This window comes from Brienomyrus brachyistius, chromosome 11 (assembly GCF_023856365.1).
Source record: "Brienomyrus brachyistius isolate T26 chromosome 11, BBRACH_0.4, whole genome shotgun sequence".
NCBI classification, from domain to species: domain Eukaryota; kingdom Metazoa; phylum Chordata; class Actinopteri; order Osteoglossiformes; family Mormyridae; genus Brienomyrus; species Brienomyrus brachyistius.
In genome coordinates this window covers 3,952,550-3,968,225 of record NC_064543.1, presented here as the reverse complement: position 1 = coordinate 3,968,225, position 15,676 = coordinate 3,952,550, and the positions used below count along the sequence as shown (strand labels likewise).

The 15,676-nt window shown below is 49.2% G+C and overlaps 4 protein-coding genes across 5 annotated transcripts; 2 read left to right on the top strand and 2 right to left on the bottom strand.

Annotated features, from left to right (window-relative positions):
* The first annotated feature begins 4 nt into the window (after positions 1–4).
* Positions 5–3,671, top strand: LOC125751705 (gamma-aminobutyric acid receptor-associated protein-like 2). Its single transcript, XM_049030876.1, has 4 exons — positions 5–232; positions 2,346–2,401; positions 2,646–2,818; positions 3,270–3,671. Exons 1-4 carry the CDS (start codon positions 199–201, stop codon positions 3,355–3,357), a joined length of 351 nt encoding a protein of 116 aa, XP_048886833.1. The 5' UTR covers positions 5–198; the 3' UTR covers positions 3,358–3,671.
* A 106-nt stretch (positions 3,672–3,777) lies between these two features.
* On the bottom strand, positions 3,778–7,996 carry coq9 (coenzyme Q9 homolog (S. cerevisiae)). Of its 2 annotated transcripts, none has more exons than XM_049030870.1 (9): positions 7,885–7,996; positions 7,250–7,442; positions 6,900–7,053; positions 6,177–6,319; positions 5,536–5,620; positions 5,304–5,408; positions 4,635–4,790; positions 4,154–4,207; positions 3,778–4,078 (listed from the first exon to the last, which is right to left on the bottom strand). In XM_049030870.1, the coding sequence occupies exons 1-9, from the start codon at positions 7,940–7,942 to the stop codon at positions 4,043–4,045; spliced, it is 984 nt and encodes a 327-aa protein (XP_048886827.1). In that variant the 5' UTR covers positions 7,943–7,996; the 3' UTR covers positions 3,778–4,042. The 2 variants fall into 2 exon arrangements, with proteins under 2 accessions (XP_048886827.1, XP_048886828.1); XM_049030871.1 differs by having other exon boundaries at positions 6,201–6,319.
* Positions 7,954–10,522, top strand: ciapin1 (cytokine induced apoptosis inhibitor 1). The gene is made up of 9 exons (XM_049030873.1): positions 7,954–8,112; positions 8,580–8,742; positions 8,847–8,990; positions 9,087–9,166; positions 9,246–9,414; positions 9,498–9,571; positions 9,671–9,789; positions 9,894–9,975; positions 10,323–10,522. The coding sequence occupies exons 2-9, from the start codon at positions 8,586–8,588 to the stop codon at positions 10,431–10,433; spliced, it is 936 nt and encodes a 311-aa protein (XP_048886830.1). The 5' UTR covers positions 7,954–8,112; positions 8,580–8,585; the 3' UTR covers positions 10,434–10,522.
* A 2-nt stretch (positions 10,523–10,524) lies between these two features.
* Positions 10,525–15,524, bottom strand: prmt7 (protein arginine methyltransferase 7). Its single transcript, XM_049030869.1, has 17 exons — positions 15,292–15,524; positions 14,792–14,828; positions 14,515–14,664; positions 14,233–14,341; positions 14,033–14,145; positions 13,714–13,943; positions 13,396–13,576; positions 12,963–13,090; positions 12,640–12,778; positions 12,459–12,542; positions 12,305–12,352; positions 12,128–12,217; positions 11,581–11,742; positions 11,418–11,492; positions 11,049–11,209; positions 10,853–10,949; positions 10,525–10,758 (listed from the first exon to the last, which is right to left on the bottom strand). The coding sequence occupies exons 1-17, from the start codon at positions 15,384–15,386 to the stop codon at positions 10,597–10,599; spliced, it is 2,061 nt and encodes a 686-aa protein (XP_048886826.1). The 5' UTR covers positions 15,387–15,524; the 3' UTR covers positions 10,525–10,596.
* Positions 15,525–15,676: the final 152 nt, after the last annotated feature.

Genomic DNA, 15,676 nt, shown 5'->3' with positions numbered 1-15,676 from the left:
ATATTGTTTTGGTCGGTGGCTGACTGGCTGAGCTTTCGTTTCGGTTGAAAATAAAAATACTGGTGTTGTCACTACTAATAATAAAATCACCGACGAAGAAAAGAGGGCATTTAAAACCGTTATACAAAATCTAATAATTAAACCGAAGGTTATTACCTACATTTGTTACATCAAGAAATAGCGCTGTTCGTCAGCAAAATGAAATGGATGTTTAAGGAAGATCACTCTCTGGGTAAGGGCCTTTTTATTAAATAGCACTGGTATATATGATACTCTGCCCAGTGTTTGGTGTTGGTGTCGCATTTTAGGAAGCGAAGGCCTGATGTAACAGACGCACTTCGTTTCTGGGATTCCAGAATTTAGACCTTTTTTTCCCAAACAATCAATTACGCGCAGCTGTCGGACATTAACATGCGCAATTGTTAGAATGAGTTCTTCTGACTGCTTACATTCGTGAACTATGAGCTTTTCATTTGGAACCAAGCCTAACGGCTCTCAGTGGAATATTTCCCATCTCTATTATTATCTGCTGTTTTTATGTGCCCAGTAGTATCACTTATTAGTTCCGGCTACTTTAAAGGGCTTACGTACCAGGGGAGATTTCGAATATCAACCTGTTAAAATCCACCAATGTAGATCCTAAATATACTGTGAGAAATGTCAGTAAAACACATTTCTGTTTAAAACCAACTGAAGGCCAAGTATCTGACGTGGTTTTGTGGGTGGTACTGTGCCCTCAAACCTCCAACGTTTGATTCCCTTTTACAGTGTTACACACGTGGATTAAGTTGGTTGGTGTCTCTAGAATGACCTTACTGTGTGTCATCTGATGAATGGTGGGGGTATGGAGCTCATTACGGGCTCTTGAGTATGGCCCTTAACTGCAATTTCTGCTGGCTGACCCTGCTCTCACTTGTACATCACTTTGGACAAAAGTACCTACTAAATACATACAATATCCTTAGTTGGGTTCACTCTACCTTCCTCTTCAATCCTTAAGAGTGACCAGTTGGCCAGATCTGACTTTCAGAAACCAAATCCCATTAAGGACTGATACAGAACCAAGCACATCAAAATGCTTTTCAGTAAAAACCCAAATATAAACCTTTTTTGTTTTATTTGTTCTAGAGTTAAGATTTGGAATGAAAATTGGTTTCGGCAAATCAGATCAGGGCTGTGTCATTTAATGGTAAATGTAAAGTGATGTATAAAAATCATTTTCTGTGGGCCATATATGCTTCCATGCCGCACCAAGACATGCATACACATAGGACACATAGGCATGATAAAACCTGGAACAGTCAAACTGTGACAAAGGACAGGTGGGGAAAAGAGAATGATGAAGTTGTTCCTCAAGCCCGCATCATTGTTTTAATAATGAAATATGCAAACGACAGCTACTGTAATTATCTACACTATGAACATGAGCACAATGCCATTAAAAGAGTTCTTCAGTTGTGTCTCTCGGGTGTGACCTTGGGCAGGAGTGGATCAGGTATGTTCCCTTCTGTCATGGGACTTGTCTTGTGCCTCTTGGCTTGGGTTTCATCTTCCTGTACGGCTAAAGTAGGGTTTTATTTTTCAAGCATCAAATGTGTTGCTACAGGCATTTTTACATCTTTACAGTATATTGAGCTCCAGTGTTGAGTGATCTGGATATTGTGTGATCATATCAGCTATTTACATGATAGAATTTTTCTGCACCAGTGACTAGTTGCCGTATTTAAAGAATAAACAGCTTTTGTGACAGTTATAATGCCCGAAACATGCAAGCATGTCACACTTGTCTGGTTGTGTGCAAACCACCATTTCCCTGTTAATGTTCCTTAATTGTGAATAGTGTTGTAATATAAGTCATACTTGAACAACTGCATAAAGTGGTGAGATCATAGGTTGGCATTGCAGACACGTGATATTTGACTGGATTCCTGATTTCCAGCCTTTTTCATCTTTCTGTTAATTGTATCTCAGATTCACTTCCTCAACTGGTCTGATGAGCTGCATTTTCTAAACACTCCTGAGAACTTTATAACGTACCAAAGAGCTGGTTTGATCTTTTGAGGTCACCATTTATGTAAATGTTTTGCATAGTCGTAGCTGCTCCTGGTGCCCCCTGGAGGTTGGTTCATGTTTTTACTTAGTTTTTTTTCTTTTGCCAGAAGTGTGCTGATCGTTCGTCTTCAATTCAAGTTCTCAAAACTCTGTTTAGCTCTTTAAAAATTCTTTTGCAGTTGCTCAGCCAGGCAACGTATGACCCAGAGCTAAATGTGTGCTCACAGCCTCATTGTCATCCCTTCAATCTCCCAAGCATGTATGCAAAATGACTCTAATCTTCTCATTGACAGATCACCGATGTGTGGAGTCGGCTAAAATCCGCAGCAAGTACCCTGACCGGGTGCCCGTAAGTGCCTGTCCTTCCCGTGTCAATATCAGAATGTCAAGGGATTAACTGTCAGCATTTTGAAATAAGGCAGCATCTGTGCAACTTCCTTGTCTAAAATGCCCTGGTGGAAGCCTGATTGTAAGGTTGAACTTCCTCCTCAGCAGGGCAGACATGTTTAAGAACAGGTTGATGACGTTCACTGTACCTGTATGTCACGTCTGGCTGGCTGCAGTTTGACTGAGTTTCTCTCCGCGTGCTGCAGGTGATTGTTGAAAAGGTGTCCGGCTCCCAAATCGTGGACATCGACAAGCGGAAGTACCTGGTTCCATCTGACATCACTGTGGCCCAGTTCATGTGGATCATCAGGAAACGCATTCAGCTGCCTTCAGAAAAGGCCATCTTTCTGTTTGTCGATAAGACCGTCCCACAGTCCAGGTCAGGGTCAGCAGTGATGCCGAGGGGAATGGGGAAGGTGTTGGGTGGATCTCAGCCCTACAGGCTTTTCTCTACTCCAGTCCTCAAGCGGTGCCTCTTTTTTGACACCAGGCTTTTGTATGCAGGCTGAGAGCCAAACTTTCAGTATCCAGTTAGGCGAGTCAAACTATTTGCACACATAAATGATTCCTTTGATAAACTGACTGATAATCTCTGTCCATTGTGGACAGAGTTGGCTGACGCCAATGTGTTTTGTAGATGAGCTTCAGTAATGCTACCAAATGCACTTTTTTGTTATTGAAATGCTACCTCGCTCAGATTTACCGATTGTGCTTTCGTGCTGGGGGGTTTGTCCATAATCCTTCAGTGCCCATCTTCTCACCAGCATATATTTTCTCTGAGCTGTGGGTCACTGTCGTCTGTCAGCTGACCGAAACTCTCGCCCTTGCAGCCTGACGATGGGGCAGCTGTACGAGAAAGAGAAGGATGAGGATGGATTTCTCTACGTGGCGTACAGCGGCGAGAACACCTTCGGGTAGAGAGGCAGGGGTCGGGGGGCACCCCCAGAAGACAAGGGAGTGAAATGTAAAAGGCAGTGTGTGGAAGGGGGTGTCAGACACAGCCCTGGCGGCGCCCCCACCGGCCTGCCTGCAGTAGCCTCAGTGGCCACTTTACTTCGCCTGCACACTTTCCTCTAGTACCTGGAGCGCGTGACAATTTCATTTTATCACGTTATTGATACTCTTTGCTTTGTTTGAAATTTTATTTCTTGTGAGATTATATTTAAAATAATTTAAATAAAAGGGAGGTATCTGGGTAACCTAACAAATAAAAAAGAAACTATTAAATACCATCCGTGCGTATTTCTGTGGAATGTCTGCCTCCCCCCATGCTTTACTGGCACACACACACACACACACACACACGTTTCCAAAGGTAAAAGCTGGACCCAGACCAGAAGCAGTTTGGTGTGCTTTAATCACGTTTTTCTGCACAACATGACAGGTTCAACATCCCTTGCATTCAAACACAAACACATTTTCAAACTGTTGGTTCCAGGTGGGGGTGGGGGGAGTCTAGATTGTGCTTGACTTTGCTGTAGACACGCATCAGCAAGTCAGTCACCCTTAAACAATGAGATTACATCACGTTCCCCTTTAGATAACGGCAGAAGACCAGTACTGCAGATATTGATGCCATTGCAGGATTGAAGACAGGCCTCTTTCACCATCGTTGGTTCAGCCCCGTTAGGTTCTTTAGCTAGAAGAGAGAAACTGGTGATCGGCAAGCTCAGTCAAACTGCTATACAGGACGCCAGCCAGCAGGCCTGCTCACCGTAATTGCAGCACCCATAATCCCCTGCACCGCCGACTCCCCAGTGGAGCGTACCTACAGATGAAAAGTTTAGTTGGAAAAAATACACAAGACTCATGACCCAACACTTCCAAGACCTATATACAGGGATTGCCATAACTGGTACGCAAGGCAATTACGCATTCGCCTTTAAAGGCGATGCGTGCGGCAATGGATTAATGTAACGGCGCAAATACGTACGTGTTTTATGTGCATTTGCGCCGATATGACAAGAAATTATCATGCATTTTAACCTCTATACCGCAAATGAAGTACAAATTAGCATATAAAGGATAAAATGCACGATCATTTCTTGTCACATCGGCGCAAATGCACATAAAACACGTACGTATTTGCGCTGTTACATTAATCGATTGCCGCACGCATAGCCTTTAAAGGCGAATGCGTACTTGCGTACCAGTTATGGCAATCCCTGACTATATACCAAGTGAACACGGGATACCCGCTGAGCCATGCAGGCGACGTCCATCATGTCCTGGATGCGACTATCCAAGAAGGCCCAGGTGTCCTGGAAGTCAGGAGAAGAATCCTGCACCATGACCAGCTCCGTGGCGCTGTAGACAGCCGTGAGCGTGAGCCGACGGCTATACCAGCGCATCTGCGGGAGACGGCATTCACGGCAAGACGTCAGCGCGGAGTGTAAAGCCAACCACCTAACAAAGCTTCATCACAGCAGCGTGACAAGGCTTCCTCCCGCTGTAGGGTTTGCAGAGAGGAAGATGACTCCGCTCGCCCCTTGAGGAAATGTTAAACGGCAGTCTAGTATAACAGCATTTGATCTATCTTCAGACTACAATTCATTCAACAACATGAGAACTACTTGAATGTGTATGAAGTTCCCCACTAAAGTTTCAAACAGGAATAGCCAGAGATTTATGCCAGACAGTCTCCTCGCTCTCAGAGCTTACACACTAATAGGGAGTATGTGGGGTAAACTGAGTACCAGTGTGTGCTCTCCCACTGGGCCCAGAAGATAAGCACACACCAGCAAACAATCTCCTTACTAGGAGAATGCACATTCACCAGTGAGTCCCTGGTTTTTGGCGCCACATGCTGGCCATGTTAGTGTACTGCAGGTGTGGGAAGCACCCAGTGACAATCGCAGACTGACGTCGGTGGAGCGATCTCCGGCGTAGTACCACAAGTCATCCACCAGGGTAGACAGGCACTTCAGGCTGCCGGGGACGTTTTGGGGCAGCAGCAGTGTACTCAAGGCCTGCATGGCACAACAGAGGGACAGCACCGTCGTTCATTCAGACACATGGGGAGTGAAGAAGTATCCAGGGTTAAGGCACAGGAGGGGGGCTCACAAGCAGAGGCATCCATGAGCATGTGCAGCTTACCTGTGGCCACGAGTCCATGTATGGGGCCAGCATTCTGAGCCGGGTCTGCAGGGCGTCCCTCAGAAACTCCGCCTTCTCTTTGGGCCTATAAGAGATGGGAGGTTTACACTACATTCCAACAAGGGTCAAAGTGTTTCGCTGTCGTGTGTACGAAACACAATTAAATTAATTTCTTGCGCGTCTCCTGCTGACCACAGCGGCAGAAAAATGCAGAATAAAATTCAAAATAGGTACAGCAGCCGACAATAAATATAAAATACAAAAAACAGCACCATAGACTGGAAGACACGTTGCATATATGTGCAAAAGCATATACATATACAGGAGATGTACTGAAGGTAGAATCTGGGGAATAAGGTGTCACAGCAGATGCTTGTGGGCCTTCCTGAGGACCGCTGGGGCGCGGCGTCATTAAGCGAGACCATCGGGAAGGTCGACTCCAGGGGAATTCTAGCTGGGACCGTAAGGAGCCTCCAGATGTGAAAGAGCAGCTCCTTACGTCTTGCTGACATGCAGGGAGAGGTTATTCTCCCATCCTTCCTGTAGGCTGTCTCGCTGTCATCGGTGTTCAGCCTTTGATGGCGCCATTCTCAGCATATACACCAACATAAACACGCCGGTGTGTGTAAAAGGTCTCTCACCCTGCCTGGCCCAGTTGCACCTGCCTTTGTTGCTCTTCCAGGAGCTGGACTAACTGAGCATTGCACTTGGACACAAAGTGCAGGACCAGCTCACCGGCTCCTTTGGTAAAAATCCCAGCAGAGGCTGGAGACAGACCCAGAGTCTGGGGGAAAGACACAGAGCAGCATTAAGCCTGGTTCATGCTTCACGTTTCTGCACACGTGCATGTCTGTGCACTCTTGTGTACATTCTACATTGGTCAATGTATGCAGGTGGTCGCGGTTGGTGCAAACATACAGCAATGATATTCTACCAGACCAGGAGAGGACACGAGTATTGAAACAAAGACAAATACAAGCAGTGTTGTGAAATTGGTAAACTTTTTATGAACATTTATGAGGTTGTTACTTGCGCAGTATAACTGCTCTGCGTCGCACCATGGTCCTGGAGGAACGTTACCTCATTTCACTATATACCTGTGTGTAAGGTTTTTATTGTCATTTCAACCAACTTGACTACTTGACTTGACTTGTATAACATAACGCAATACAGCATAGCCCAGCATTCTGAAATCCTTGTGACAAAATTAGCACAGGGGAAAAACGTCTGGACATCATGAAAGATTAGATAAGTGGGTACTTCCATACTTCCTCCAGTGGACTGTCAGTGCACACAGGAAAGTAAAGTATGGACTGGCCATAAGGCACTCAGAGACATTCGCGGCAAACTCCCTTTCCCGTCACCTCAGCCCCAGCCGCGATGGCTTCCACAGACCAGCCATGCTCTGGGATAAACTCCAGCGCAGCTGTGAGGATCCGCTTCTTCAGCTCCTCCTCGGTCTCGTACACCTCCTCCTGCTCCTGCTCCTCCTCTTCCTTCTCAGCCCGGTTAATAGGCCTACATAACCAAGTAGCATTACCCGGCCATTACCACAAAGGGTAGGGGGTCACCACAGATAGTTAATCTCTGCCTCATTAAACCAATATAATATTAGGACTAAAGATGAAGGTGATGATAACTCTTCCTATCGCAGTTTGAAATTTCATTTGTCAAAACAATATGTCAGAAATGTGCTAATTATCAGAGATCCAACCTCCCACTGGCTTCTGCTGCCTCCTGCTCGGATCCATGATCAGCAAAGTTCTCAGGTGTGTGGGCTTGGTGCCGCTTATGTGTGGAGGAAGAGGAGAAGAACGAAGCAGCTTGCAGGTGGAGCAGGGCAGGGTGGTGGATAACCTGCAACCTGCTTCTGGTGCCCTGTAGTGTCCCAGAACCAATAGCCCTGACTGGAAAAACACAAAATACAATCAACCTGGAATGGCCACTCATTTTCACTACCTACAACTGGTGACACTGATACAGCTTACATTGCTCTCTTGGGGGCAGACGTACTCGTGCTTTAATTCTCTCTCTCTCTCTCTCTCTCTCTCACACACACACACACACACACACACACACACACACACACACACACACACACACACACACACACACACACACACACACACACACACACACACACACACACACACACACACAACAAAATGATAACACCCAGCTTGTAGGTATTCAGATAGCGGTCAGATTACCAGAAACGATCATGTCCTTCATAATCACTTTAGCCCTAAAAATCATTAACAGTGTTAATCAAAAAAATTACCGACGTTCGTGAAACTACTGGCTTGTTGTTTTGAGAGTTTAAAAGGCTTAGCGCAGCCTGACACTCACCGCTGCAGATACCCCGGACAAACCAAATAGTCCGTAACGCCCCACGAAGGATCGCCATCGCAAGTCACATGGGGCGGCTGTAAGCGACGTCATCATTATGCGACAGTGTGATACCATCCCGCTGCAGTGTTGCTGTACTGTGTTCGGTGGAACGGTATCGTCCCCATTCTCTCCTCAACGGATCATTTTGAGTCAAATAGCGTCTGTACACGCTTGCTACTACGCAAGGTAAGAACGATTGCTGTTCCGAATGCCAGAGATTTTTGTCAGCTGTTTCTCCTGGGTTCTTGGCGGTGCGCCATTAACTTTATGATAGTTCGTATAATAACTGGTATAGATATATGAACATAAATCCGAACAAGACCACTGAGGTACTGGAGAGACTGGAAAGAAGATAGGGGCATCGGGACGGGGAGTGAAGAGAGGAGGGCGGATGCAGGTGTTGCAGGACGTAGGAGGTCGCAGCGACCACTGTGTACGTGCAGGCTGTAATGTTTACTTCATTTGTTTTATTTATTTTTTACAGGAACTTTGGTGTGACTGATGTACTTTTCGCAATCGACACTCGGCGTTAATGTAGACATTTATGTAAACAGGGATAGATAAAGCGAATGACTACGCGAATAAATAGAGGAGTTTCAGGACGCTTTACTAAAGATTTATGGGGCCGATAATACCCCCCCCCCTACCCTTAGGAGCTCATGGCAGACCTGGGACTGCAAGCTGGGAACCGGGTGCTGCTGATATGGAGTCTGCCCTCCCCCCCAGCTGCTCTGAAGGAGCTAGCGGAGGTTGTGAGGGCTGCAGTGGGCAGCCAAGACCTGGTGTCAGTGGAGAATGTGGAGAGACTGCTGCTGTGTAAGTCTCCATGAGGTGGGCCTTGAATAAATGCATTAAGAACACTTTAGGTTGCATTAACAAGGGTGACGTGTTCGATCTCCGGTCATCTTGTCCTGTACCAGCGTCCCATGCAGAATCCACCTATGACTGGGTGCTGTCGGGCCTGACGCGAGACAGTGCCCTGGTACACAGCCCTGAGATGCTGGCAGAGGTGGCACGGGTGATGAAACCTGGAGGGAAGATTGTTCTGGAGGAGCCAGTCACAGGTGGGCGGCTTGTGGCAAATCACTGGCAAGCGGTGGAGTTTAAACAGGATAACCCTCAGGCGTGTGACCTCTGATCCCGTCCTTTTCTGTGCTCAGAAGCAGAGAGCGGAGTCCTGAGGACCCCATCGAAGCTGCAGTCAGCTCTGAAGCTGTCGGGCATGGTGTCAGTCACGCAGGTGAGGCCCATGTTCCTGTCCCCTTTCACATTCTCCACACGAGTCGACACTGCCGTCATCCTTATCCCTCCTCCTGTAGGTAAGTTCAAGCTCGCTGAGTGCCGCGGCAGCCGCTACCCTGGGGAAGGCGGCAGCCTTGGAGGGCGGCACGGTGATGAGCGCGCGCTTGTCCGCCTCCAAGCCGAACTTCGAGGTTGGCTCCTCCAGCCAGCTCAAGCTTTCCTTCGCCAAGAAGACGTCCGTACCAGGTACCCGCTTCTCCCCACGAGACTCCACCTTTCTGTGATGCCTCCTTTTTCTCTAATCTCTAACCGCTTCCTCATGCATGCAGAGAAACCAGAGCTTGACCCCACTGCTGCCAAGAAGTGGACTCTGTCCGCTAACGACATGGACGACGAGGATGTGGTGGGTGTAGACTGAGACTGGGGAGATGGAATGGGGTTATCAGCCCACTGTGGGACAAGTGGCACAGACACGCTGACCCTGCCATCGTCCACTCTGCAGGATCTCTTGGATTCGGATACATTCCTTGACGCCGATGACCTGAAGAAGCCTGATCCCGCTTCCCTGAAGGCCCCGACTTGTGGGGATGGAGCCACCAAAAAGAAAGCCTGCAAGAACTGGTGAGGCATGGTGCGCACAGGGAGCCGCTGAGACATTGGCGTGTATCGGGGCGGCAGCCCAGTGCTGCCCTGTCTCAGGGTGTCCTGCCTCTTCCCTCAACCAGCACATGTGGTCTGGCAGAGGAGCTGGAGCAGGAGAGCCTGAACACGAAGAAAAACAACCAGCCCAAGTCAGCCTGTGGCAACGTGAGTATGGCCGCCTGATGCCAAGCCGGCCCCGAGTCCACAGCGAGCAGAATCCTGGCTGGTGCTGAGCTTTAACAAAAACTGTGGTCACCAACGGTGTAAAGATCTGTCCTCTGCAGCTGGCCAGTTTGTGCCTGACCTCTGAGTCCCACATGGCTGTGATATTTTTATTCTGTTTGGATGAGTCGTCATGATCCCTGGAATGCTTCTGGGAGTTCCAGACACACATTTTGTTCTGAGATTTACATGTACATATTCAGCAGACTGTTTTGTTGTACAAAACGACGTACTAGTGCGATGTAACCTTGATATGCCCTTCTGGCTTGACCCTTTGACCTGTGTTGCAGTGTTACCTAGGCGATGCCTTCCGCTGTGCCAGCTGCCCTTACATGGGGATGCCCGCTTTCAAACCCGGGGAGAAGATCCTCCTGGACAACACTCGCCTCACTGATGCTTAGCCGTACGCACTGTGTTACACACACCCACACCCCCCCCCCCCAGAAAACTGAATGAAATCACTAGAAATAAAGCAACAATGAGTCCTCCAGAGTTGTTTTTAATTGAAACACAAGTACAGAATTAGGTGACGGTATGTGTGCTGTTTATGTCATTGAAATGGAGTCATGGGTCACTAGTCACTGAATACTGCATTCTGATATCCCCGATGCTGGGTTCAAAGGTCAGATTGTAGGTGACTGCAGTCTGTCCATTCCCAACAGTGTCTTGGGGCGAGCTGAAGAAATATACCCCCTGCTTTTGGTGGGGGCTCCACTGGCAGACACCCTGTAGGGGAGGAAGGGGCAGAGTCACACTGACTCCGTGTTTATAAACATTCTGAACAAGGTGGTGGCTTGCAGTATGGTGATGTCACACGTACCTGCTCACCGACTGGCCGAATCAGGCCCATGCTCATCGCAATGTCATCGGTCAGCTGGTATTCAATCCATAGAACCACACCATGGCAACGGCCACTCCTGCAAAGCAACAACATCAGGGCGGGAATGACCTTTCCTCTGTCCCAGTTCTGGTGTGTGGTAACCAGCCAAGACATTAAGAACGTGCGGGGACTTCACCTTACAATGGAGACTGATCCCTGGCTGCTGATTGGCTGCTCAGGGACAAACTGTGTGAAGTCAAAGGTCATGACAGCACAGGGCTGGGTCAGGGCACGGCAGGGGTATTCCCACAGGTAGTGTGGTTCGGCCTCCCGTGACTCCCGAAAGTCCAGGGAATGCTGAAGACAGGAGAGAACCAGCAGAATTCACTCCCTATACCACCAACGCTAAAACCGTATTTCTATATCTAATGTGAAGTCAGTTTGGATTAAAGGACCGATGTCAGTCCAGTTCATATTTCCCGTGTTGTAAACACACATGTTCATGATGAACCTTTGTAACTGGGGCCTAGCATTGCCACCCTCAAGTTCCAGGTTTAGTTCTCACCTGGATCATCTCATCCATGGGACGGACATCAAAGCCTTCACAGAACCCACAGGGGGCTCGGATTCGCCACAGATCCTGGGAGGGAGTCAGAGAGATCGACTGGGTTCTTTCTACGCTGAAAACGGTCCGTGCTGCCTCACCCGTGACCTCCGAGCCAGCGTACCCGGAACTCCACGGCGACCATGTACAGTGCGGCAGAGCGGGGCAGAATGATGGCGCCGGGCTGCAGCAGGCGGGCCAGGGCTGTCCGACAGTACCAGAAGAAGAGGGAATGCCAGGGCAGCAGGCTGGTGCTGAAGTGCGGCTCTCCGATCAGCACAGACACCTGAGATAAACATGCGGCCGCTAACCTCAGGTTCGAGGCTGAAGATTTTATCCGTCACATGCACAGTTATGCTGGTGCAACTTGCAGTGCAATGAAAACCTTGCTCTTGCGACCGTGGGTGAAAGAAAACGTATATAAATAAATTCAATTAAGCAAATATGGGGGGAGTCGTAGGCAAAGATAAATAGGAGATAAAAATACCTTTGAAAGACAGTGTGTAAAAATAGCATTATATATTTCCCACACTGCAGGCAGTGTGCAAATGGTGCAGTGATAAATAATTTGAGTCATAAATAATTAGCCAGCAGTTACAAAATGGTTGCTGGGCAGGTCCATGAGGATCGAGGAAAACTGCACAGCTGAGGTACAGAGCTGGGTCACGTACCTGCGCCCCCCCCAGATCGCTGGTGGTCAGCTGGTCCAGCCTGCCATTCAGCACCTGAACCGCGTCACTCAGAGAGTTGGCCTCCAGCACCTGGGCAGGCAGACAGAGCGTGGGTGTGGAGTGTGCCGGCTTTACCGCTAGTGTCGCAGTGTCGCAGTGCCTGGCTCACCGGCTCACCTGTTCCACCACTTGCTTAGACAAACCGGAGCTCTCCAGGCTATAAACCTGTAAGGACAGGCAGACATGCGCTCATCTCTTGTGTGTAAGGAAACACCCAGACTGCGTGATGTGTCCGCAGGGAGGACGGAGAGTGCGAGGAAGATGACGGCACCTTCTTCACGCCCAGCAGGTGGGCGAAGACAGGAAGCAGACTCCCATCACTGACGCTCAGGCACACGCTGTCTGCACTCAGGACCTGCGGCACAAACGCGCAGATGGTCCCCGCAGTCCACAATAGACACCCCAGCACACTGCGCTGTCCTCCATTGGACACACTTCATCACATGACTTACACTCTGCAGTGCCCGCACATAGGTCTCCGTCCGCTGGGGATCATTCAGCTCACCGAAGCGAGGCCTGGTCCACACCAGGTGTGCCTGACATGAACAGTACGGCCGACGGGGCACCACCTCGATCTCGCCGCCCTGCTGGCTGCACAAAAAAATTAACCTCCACGACGTACGAAGATAGCAGGCCAAGTGGATATTGCCAGTACCCAACAGAGATATGTGTGCCTATGAATACTGACGCAATGTGTGTGTTTCTTTGTGTCCATTTGCAAGGAAGGACCAGGGCTGAACGCCATCTGAATGTCACAGCAGCTGTGTGAGTTTACCTGTAGGAGTGCAGGCTGTACCAGAGGCTGTAGTCATCGTGGGACACCGTCAGACTAAGCTCTTCCCCTTCAGATACCTTCTGCTCTCCAGGCAAGAAATACACACTCTGCATCCAGTGATCCCTCCACTACAGACAGAGCACAGCCAATCATGAGGACGCACGCCCAGCTCAGCCAATCATGAGGACGCACGCCCAGCTCAGCCAATCATACAACAAATGAGCTCATACACAGAATACAATGCTCACACATTAATAATGTACTTATTCTCTATCTGTATTACGCCCTAATCATTAATCCCCTGTTGTCATGGTATCTTCAACAGTAGCAAGCGCTGCCAACATAAATTTCCATCAACCCTGGTCAGGTGGCAATAAAGATTGTCAAAAAATGTCCGGTCGAAAGGGGCAGCCTGCCGATAAGCAGATCTTACAGGGTAAGAACGGGGGTCCCGGTAGGTCCAGCTGGGAGCCATGGAGCATACTATGGTGCCGTCAGGATCCATATCTATGTCCCACCAGGACAGGACAGCCTGGGCCAGACCACTGGCCTGGGCCTGGAACCGGAAGGAGTATGACGCAGAAGCGCTGCTGACATGCTGGCTGAAGTCCACGCTGCACGGAGAAACGGACAAATGACTCACGATTGGACAGACGCAGAAGAGGCAGCTCAGTGAGGGAAGGCGGCTCCCAGGATGCTTTGCTGAAACACTAATACCCCCTGGAAGCAGAAACAGAAGGGCTGCACCCACCTGAACATGGTGCACAGGGGGCTCAGGGCCGTGAAGGTGTCAGGTGGCACTTGGCTGAGCTGGATGTCACAGACAGAGGGCGCTCCCGCACAGCGGCCCATAGAGGGAGGGGGCAGGAGTCTTCGGGCCCCAACCTGCATGGGCAGCAGCTGCGCCCAGCTCCACAGCTGCTCTGACTGCACCAGCTGCGCGTACACCGTGGCACGGTGTGGCACTGCCTCGCAGCCCTCCTGGGGGAGCGACGCAGGCAGTGGTTACGCAGCTGCATGCGCAGTCGGTCACTCACACGTGTGGCTGGGGGATCTCGCAGTTACTTCACCTGCACCAAGTACACATGTGCATGTTCATAGCTGGGTAAAGCCCCCTCCCCAATCAGCTCAGTGTCAAACAGCTCAGTCACCAATATGTTGGCTCGCTGTTGCATGTCTCCATCTGTGAGGAGCAGCAGAGAGAAACAAGTTACTGTAAACAGCTATATGTGTGTGTGTGTGTGTGTGTGTGTGTGTGTGACTTCCTGACCGGGGCCCACTGTGACTTCAGTTGAGTGTTTGTTGATGATCTTAATTTTGTCAGCAAAGCCGTTTCTCTCCACGATCCGAATGGCTGCTTCAGCCATGGGCTTGAAGACCTGTGAGGGGCAGAGAGAGATCCGGGAGGGTGAGATCGGGGTAAGTGGCCGGGGCCAGATAAATTGGGGGTGGGGAAAACGGGGGGGTTACACGCAAGGTCAGGTCAAGGACTGGAATTACAACCAGTCAGGATAGAGGCAGGAGGTACAGTCACATGCACAGTGAGTCTCACCTCCACAGCATAGCAGTAATCAGCACCAGCGCTGCTGGCCATCATGGACAGAAGACCTGTTCCTGTGCCAATATCCAGAATGATGGCCCTCTCTCCTCGAGCCTTCACTCTGCTAACTGCTGCTCGGATGCCCTGTTGGTACTTTTCATTCTGTTGGCAAGACAGCGTAGTTGCAGAACTATCTGTACACAGTAAAGCTCAGAGAGCCCATGAAATGGAAATATATACACGGCATAACGCGGACAGCACCACACAGACAGCCACCACACACACTCACCCTGTCTTTGTCATGGAGCATGTCTGCGTAGCAGGACCTATGGCGAGGGGATGTGTGAACACAGCGCATAGAAAAACACACACACATATATCGGTCGGGTATCGTCTCGATAATGCACATTTTTCTGTTTTGAAAACCAAGCGGAGTTGAGTCAAGTGGATAAACTGAAACATTCACTTAAAGGGCAAATGCATGAGAATATCCAAACCGGCCATTTCACAGCTAAATCGCACTAGTACGCAGAATTTCACGGAAGAAAAATGCGTTTATCCAATAAGCATAAGTGATATGGACAAAATCAATAAGGCATCGAAGAACTTCCCATTAATCGGTATTACTCTCCCCACGTACACACATCAGCTTTTCTGTACCCAGATGTCTAGACATTTCTAGCTGAACACAAACGTCAAGCATTCTTTTTTTTTCATTTAACTTATCCTAGCCAGCAGCATGAGTCTGAAAATGATACGACGTGACACCCCCCCCCCCCATTTAGCCACCTGGCGATCTCCTGATGGTAATCATACTCCCCGCTTTCTTCGACCCAGTCCAGCGCGCCCGTGATAGGGTTTGCTCGGCCGCAGAATGTCTTCATGCTTCCGTTTCGATTTGTACCACAACACGTTAAGTGCGTCCCGGCGTGCGAAACGAATAAAGCATTTTCTATACGGAGGCCGCCATCTTTGTCAGATCTTGGTCACATGGCCCGAGTTTAGCCGAGGCTCCGGGATGCGTTTTCAGGACACACATGCGTACTGCGCAGAGAGGGCGGGTCTTCGTGACCGATAACGGCGTGTACGCGCTTAATGGAGGAATTCATACGCTCACCTCACTGTATTTAAACCGCCTGCTAAGAGTGGATACTGTAAAACGCCCCGACAGTAC

What these genes read in the sequence shown, in the direction of transcription:
- LOC125751705 (XM_049030876.1), top strand. Translation starts at nt 199, where the DNA reads ATGAAATGGATGTTTAAGGAAGATCACTCTCTGG. An exon ending in AGTACCCTGACCGGGTGCCC is followed by an intron (nt 2,402 to 2,645) that starts GTAAGTGCCTGT and finishes CGCGTGCTGCAG; the next exon opens with GTGATTGTTGAAAAGGTGTC. An exon ending in AAGACCGTCCCACAGTCCAG is followed by an intron (nt 2,819 to 3,269) that starts GTCAGGGTCAGC and finishes TCGCCCTTGCAG; the next exon opens with CCTGACGATGGGGCAGCTGT.
- coq9 (XM_049030870.1), bottom strand. Translation starts at nt 7,942, where the DNA reads ATGGCGATCCTTCGTGGGGCGTTACGGACTATTTGGTTTGTCCGGGGT. An exon ending in CCATCGCGGCTGGGGCTGAG is followed by an intron (nt 6,320 to 6,899) that starts GTGACGGGAAAG and finishes TCTTTCCCCCAG; the next exon opens with ACTCTGGGTCTGTCTCCAGC. An exon ending in CCGGAGATCGCTCCACCGAC is followed by an intron (nt 4,791 to 5,303) that starts GTCAGTCTGCGA and finishes CGTCTCCCGCAG; the next exon opens with ATGCGCTGGTATAGCCGTCG.
- ciapin1 (XM_049030873.1), top strand. Translation starts at nt 8,586, where the DNA reads ATGGCAGACCTGGGACTGCAAGCTGGGAACCGGGTGCTGCTGATATGG. An exon ending in ACATGGACGACGAGGATGTG is followed by an intron (nt 9,572 to 9,670) that starts GTGGGTGTAGAC and finishes TCCACTCTGCAG; the next exon opens with GATCTCTTGGATTCGGATAC. An exon ending in CCAAGTCAGCCTGTGGCAAC is followed by an intron (nt 9,976 to 10,322) that starts GTGAGTATGGCC and finishes CCTGTGTTGCAG; the next exon opens with TGTTACCTAGGCGATGCCTT.
- prmt7 (XM_049030869.1), bottom strand. Translation starts at nt 15,386, where the DNA reads ATGAAGACATTCTGCGGCCGAGCAAACCCTATCACGGGCGCGCTGGAC. An exon ending in ATTACTGCTATGCTGTGGAG is followed by an intron (nt 14,342 to 14,514) that starts GTGAGACTCACT and finishes TGCCCCTCACAG; the next exon opens with GTCTTCAAGCCCATGGCTGA. An exon ending in GGATCAGTCTCCATTGTAAG is followed by an intron (nt 10,950 to 11,048) that starts GTGAAGTCCCCG and finishes GTTGCTTTGCAG; the next exon opens with GAGTGGCCGTTGCCATGGTG.